This window comes from Tachysurus fulvidraco, chromosome 1 (assembly GCF_022655615.1).
Source record: "Tachysurus fulvidraco isolate hzauxx_2018 chromosome 1, HZAU_PFXX_2.0, whole genome shotgun sequence".
Lineage (NCBI taxonomy): Eukaryota > Metazoa > Chordata > Actinopteri > Siluriformes > Bagridae > Tachysurus > Tachysurus fulvidraco.
The window spans coordinates 16,798,566-16,804,889 of NC_062518.1; the positions used below are offsets into that span (position 1 = coordinate 16,798,566).

The 6,324-nt window shown below is 42.1% G+C and overlaps 1 protein-coding gene across 1 annotated transcript in view; it reads right to left on the minus strand.

Annotated features, from left to right (window-relative positions):
- Nucleotides 1–430: 430 nt before the first annotated feature.
- Nucleotides 431–6,324, minus strand: part of ahr1b (aryl hydrocarbon receptor 1b) — a 26,930-nt gene continuing 21,036 nt past the window's right edge. Inside the window, exons 10-12 of the mRNA XM_047819977.1 lie at nt 5,914–6,055; nt 4,348–5,767; nt 431–3,386 (exon numbers count right to left, since the gene is read on the minus strand). Coding sequence (XP_047675933.1) covers nt 3,261–3,386; nt 4,348–5,767; nt 5,914–6,055 — 1,688 coding nt within the window. The 3' untranslated portion in view covers nt 431–3,260. The remainder of the gene's footprint in view (nt 3,387–4,347; nt 5,768–5,913; nt 6,056–6,324) is intronic.

The window sequence follows — 6,324 nt, forward strand, 5'->3', positions numbered from 1 at the left end:
GAGAGAGAGAGAGAGCAGGATGTCATGTACTGCTCAAGAACAATGACAACACAACAGCTATAAAAAAGTAAACCGATCGATGAAGCCACTCAGAAGATTCAGTAGGTGAAAAAAACACAGCCCCCCCCTCCCTTCCTCCCTCTCCCTCCCTTTCTCTCTCTGTCTCCTTGTATTGCAGAGTGTACAGTAGGTAAATCTCCTCAGGAGCCTGACGACAACTGCTTACGGACTCTCTCCTCTCACGCACACCCCGTTTATCTCTCTCTCTCTCTCTCTCTCTCTCTCTCTCTCTCTCTCTCTCTCTCTCACACACACACACACACACACACACACAGATCTAATTACAATGCAAAAGTACAAAAGTTAAATTGGATTTGTGATTTTCTCTATGACGATTTCATGAAGTTTTAATAAATCCAGGACACACATGTGAGCTCGTGATGCACAAATCCTTTAATTCCAGGTTGAAGGTTACATCTTCAAGACAAACGGAGAACACTGCATATGTTTGGGTCATCCTTCTTCCCAACCCCCATTTAACAAAACGCAGGCGTGATTTTCATTTAATATTTCTTACATTAAAAAAAAAAAAAAAATCCACAAGTACAACACTGAACACAACAAGAAATTCACTAACATGGCACCGTGTTATTCTTATTATTGTAGTATTTTCCCCCTAAAACCCTTTTAACTTCATTAAAAAAAAATCACACTACAGAACAATTGTGCAGTCGTTTAGTCTGAAAATCTTTTACTTACTCTAACTTATATAGCAAAAACCATGCTAGTGTAGCATTAAGGAGCTCGCTACCTAGCTACTGAAAAACACTTGTACAAATATCCATCATTATACAGCCACTATTTGATTATTAGTTTTGTTGAAACGTTCGTCAAAAAAAAAAACGTAACTCAAAAAGATCTAAATACTAAATACAGCCAAGCGCCACTTGAGATAAACGCTCATGCTAACTCTTCAATCTGACGATCAGTCAGTGTTAGCTACAAAGCTAACACGCTATTCATAAACCTGTTATCGTTAGATACCACGTTCCAGTGTCCTTTCTTCGTTATGATTGGTTCCCTGACGTCCAATCACAATCCTTCTGCCTCGATGTAACAGTCCGAGTAAGTGAACGTCCGCGAGCGGCGCGGGTTTTATAAAAGCGTGCTAAGGTTTGTGGTAGTAACGAAAAGTCTTTAGAGTTTATTACATCATTTAATTCACATCCTTTTTATTCTAATATCAGACTTTACTTTATATTTTATGATACATGGAGATTATTTTGTTCCAGATACGAATCTTTTGAGCTCAAACGTAAGTGACAGAAATACGCGACACGTGTTAAATAAATCCCTGGAATAAAATAAGTCACGTATTTAACGTAGACGAGTGAAGTTATTTGTATCTAACTTGCTAGAACATTTGTGTGAACCTTTCTTCAGCTTTTTTTTTGCATATAAAAGTATTAAAAACTGACGACAGAAAACAACAAACTTGTTTTTTTTTCTCTACTTACTTTACACTTAAACTCCGAGTCGTCTACCAGTCCGTGTAACGGTGTGTGTCTCCGAGTCCGTTATGTGATGAAGTCCCTCTACGTCATCGGTCCTTCAGCGTGCTCCGGAAATCGGTTCGAGCAACAGAACGCGTGTGAACACAGACATCTGGTAATACACCCCCCCCCCCCTTCTTTTAGCATTGATTGTTCTAACGCCATATTTTCTGGCCTTTAGTCTTTAGGCTTGATCACAGTGGCATTCAATCATCTCACAGCATTAAGAGTAAAACAGTCGGTCGGTTTAACTCTCATGGATCTTTAACTGGAAACCAAACTATAAAATAAACTGCTGATGATAATTAAAGCCTAGACGTGTTTAGTCATGATGTAAAAATCTCCCTCTGCTGAAACGCCACACTTTCTCTTAATAAAAACATTTTAGGCTTCAGTAATAATCGTGTTGCTTTAAAGCGTTTCATTAATAATTTAACTTTACGCACATCAACTCTTCAAATATATTTCACTATATTTCATCTATCCTACTTCAGGCATCATCATCATCATCATCATCATCATGTTAATAATTATAATAACAATAATACTCCAGCAGGTACAGTTTAATTGACAATCTTTTTTCTTTTTTTTACATGTCAGCATTTTTTATATCAAACCCTAACACTACAAAACATTCCATGCACCTATAAAATATTCCTCTTTTTAAACGAATCATGAACGTTATGGCTCAGATGGTGTGATGCTGGGAACAAGAGGGTTTACGAAACGCAAGCCAGCTAAGCCTCGTGCTTCCTGCTGATGTGTAAAATGTTACCAGTAAACAAACAAACAAACAAACAAACAAACAAACAATTTTAGCTCATCTTCATCACTTTAAAAAATGCTTTAAATGTTCTGTTTCACTTTGACATAGAAATTCACTGGATGGTGGATCTCATGCACAAGCGATACTATTGACCGTCGCATTGACTGTCTTACGTGGCAACAACTTACCATGTCATAGTAGCTAAAGTTTACATAAGAATCGGGGAGTATTTCTGTCACAAATATACACAATTCACTCCTTCACAGCTATCTGGTGTAAGTCTGGGGGAAGTCATGGCCTAATGGTTACAGAGTTCGACTCCTAACCCTAAGGTTGTGGGTTCGAGTCTCGGGCTGGCAATACCACGACTGAGGTGCCCTTGAGCAAGGCACCGAACCCCCTAGATGCTCCCCGGGCATCGCAGCATAAATGTGTGTGTTCACTGCTGTGTGTGTGCACTTTCGATGGGTTAAATGCAGAGAACGAATTCTGAGTATGGGACACCGTCACGTCACTCACTTTCTTTAACTTAATAACAATCGTTCATATTAAGTACTTAGCTTGATTAATCTATCACGTTTAAGTCTATAATAATAATAATAATAATAATCCGCTGACCAGTTTATAAATAAACGGATCCTCGTACTGTATATTCACCTTTTTGTGCCGGTCATAGAGCCACGTAGAGCTCTCACTGTGTGTGACACTCGTTAATAAAACATACAAAAACTATAAAATGTATTTATAGAGCGTTGGCGTCTTTAACAGACGGGTCAGGATTAAATAATGTGTGAAAATCCTCAACAGAATAATCTACAACTCGACACACAGCTCTGCGTGAGTGATAATGTTTTATCATTATCAGAAATTGTACTTGTTCTTTTCTTCCTGCGGCTTTTACCCAGGGCTTTGTTCTGATTGGTCCGTCGTGGACTCCATTATCAAAGGTAGAAGCCATTGGCTGGAGGAGCTGGGAGTTGTGGGTGTGGCTTGTCACTGGGATTCACACTGTTGTCATTAGGAAGTGGGCAGGGCATGGTGGGGCTCAGGACGAAGCTGTTGTCCATCTGAAGGCGCACACACACACACACACACACACGCACGCACGCAAACACGCAAACACACACACAGAGAAAAATGCACAAAATTATTTAGCTGAAGAAAGCTATTGTGTGAAAAGAGCTTTTTTTATCTAGGGAATGGATCAACAACAATGTGTTATATGAAGAGAGAGAGTGAGTTTGTGTGTGTGTGTGTGTGTGTGTGTGTGTGTGTGTGTGTGTGTGTGTGTGTGTGTGTGTGTGTGTGTGTGTGTGTGTGAGATAATGCTGTTAGTAAATTGTAGGTCAGTGGTGCTCATGCTTGGCTGAGCAGGGCAACTCTATTCTCTTAACTGAAAGCTTTGACCCTAAAAAGCCTACACACACACACACACACACACACACACACACACACACACACACACACACACACACACACACACACACACACACAACAAACCAGGACATTGTCTGCTTACTTTGCTTATTGCTTTTTCCATAATGTGTACTAAATAATAACAGACCATTTAAATAGAGAGCACACACACACACACACACACACACACACACACACACACACACACACACACACACACACACACACAACGTGTAGTGAGATACGTGAGACGGTTTTGAGCCTAACGAGGACAGACGTGTCCCGCTGGAGTCCCATAGTGTCCTGCTGCTTTGGAGTTCCTGCCCCTTAAGCCCTGTCCTCACATATATGAATATTTTTGTAAAAGTTGTCAAGCTCATCCACCTCCAGGTTGACAGGTCTAATGTTGCTAGTTTGTTTGCAAAAAAAAAAACAAAAAACAGGCTAATGAAACTCAAAGTGGGTTTAGACCCCAACCCCCACACGGATGTAGTATTCTTGTGGACGCTAGAAAACTCGTGGCACTAGGGGAAATCCTCATGAGCTTGAGCATGTTCTTTACTCATTTTGAATGTTGTGGCATTAAAAAAAAAGGTCTTCATTACTCCTTACCTTTCTGTGGGTGGATTCATGGGATTGTGTCGAATCAAACATTTTATAAACATCCGGCGAGGAGTTCTGATTGGTGTGGGAATAATTTGTGGGTGCTTGTTGTGTGTAAAGCTGCTGATAAGATGATGATGATGATGATGATGATGACGATGATGACAAAGTTGGCATGCCACTTTGAAATTCCCAGAGTGATCTACTGCTGAACTCCACCTCAGACACGGTGGCAGTATTGTAATCCACATGGGTACCAGTGGTCACCAGTGACTGGTGTACGTAGTCGGGTTCTTGCCACTGGGGATTTGGGAAGATCCCGTTTTGAAAGCCAGCACCATTTTTATGTTCGTGTTTATAGAGAAAATGGGACTGCTTATGGCTTTGGCACCAAGGCTGCTGCTGCTGCTGCTGATGTTTAGTTGGTCCTGGAAACTTTACTCTTTCCTGTGAGACTTCTTCCAGAGTTTGTTCAGGGATCCAGTGACCAACCTGAACATCAGCTACTGCATTAACGAGTACTGAACTGCGGTGAGGGAACGTGACCTCGCCGATCTGCGTCTCGGGGATCCAGCCGTGACATTTTTGTTGCGGGGACCGAGTGCTCAAGTGCTGCTGCATCTGCTGTGACAAAAGTAGAACGGGGGACTGTTTGGGGTGATGGAAGGGTAAATATGGACTTGAAACAGTGCTAGGAGAGAATTCAGACATGGAAGGTGGGTTGTATGGATTTGAGGAGCCCTCGATAGGGTCCACAGGCTCTGGGGTGATAAGTGGAACAAGGCTGTTCATGTTGCTTGTACTATTTTCTAGTGAATCATGGACATAGGACAGTATCTCGTTGTTAGTAAGGAGATCGTTGAGGGAAGGTACATATTCTGGCTCCATGTCCACCTGGATCATCCTCTCATCTAGGAGCAGAAGCTCCAGATCCTCGGCATTCAAGCCCAGATTTTCCAGCGCGTTAAACAACTCACTGTTGGAGCAGTTTTCCTCGTGTTCTAGTGACAGAGAATCAAGAGTAACCAGCAGGGGGTCAAAACTAGTCGCCATTTCAGACTTGGGAACTCTTTTTGATTCAGAATTCCAGTTCTCACTTTCCACAGATGTAGGAAAAGTGCTTCGCTCATCCTGTTTGGTAAATAGGCTGCTGCGATACGGTACCTTCGACTCTGAGGCAGGTTGGCATACGTAAACCGACTCATCCTGCCTCATCATCGCACCGAGCAGGGAGCTAGGGTCCGGATCGTCCTTCGACCCTTTGTCTACTTTGGTTTTCTTGGCTTTCCCACTCTTGCCTTTGGCAGCCATGTTATCAGAGAAGCCGGGGATGGGGAAGCTGGTCTGATACAATAAAGCTTCACCAGTTGCAAATGTGAAGGGGAGGTGCATGGAACGTTTCCTTAGATGCTCACCTCCTTCTTCTTCCCTGAACATGATAAACAAAGCAGCAATGGTAAACTTGGAACCGAATTATGACTAAAAACAAAGGGGTTCATTTTGGAAAAATAATCTTCACCTTGTGGTAGCAGTTGATAAAGGTTTATTCAAACATGTATTTTCACCAGAACTCACCCAAGCGGCCTTTGAGTGGCGATGATGTAATCGGGTCTGCCGTTTTTATAAACGAGCCTGGCGTTGGCCTGAACCCATTTCCAACGGTTTTCCTTGGTGAGCAGTCGAAACACAGTCAGGCCGCTTTCCCCGGTCTTAATCACTGCAAAAGCACATTTCATTGCATCTATTTTACTATTTTATTCTTATATGTTGTGATTCTCACACAATACGACCAGAAGTATGTGCTCTGTGTGCTGTAGCGTTACGGTTTCCTTCACTGGAACTACAAGGACGTGTTCTAGCATGACAATGTCCCTGTGCACAAAGATCATTCATTCATTCATTCATTTCCTACCGCTTATCCGAACTTCTCGGGTCACTTATCCGAACTTCTTTGGACCGGGGGAGGAAACCGGAGTACCCGGAGGA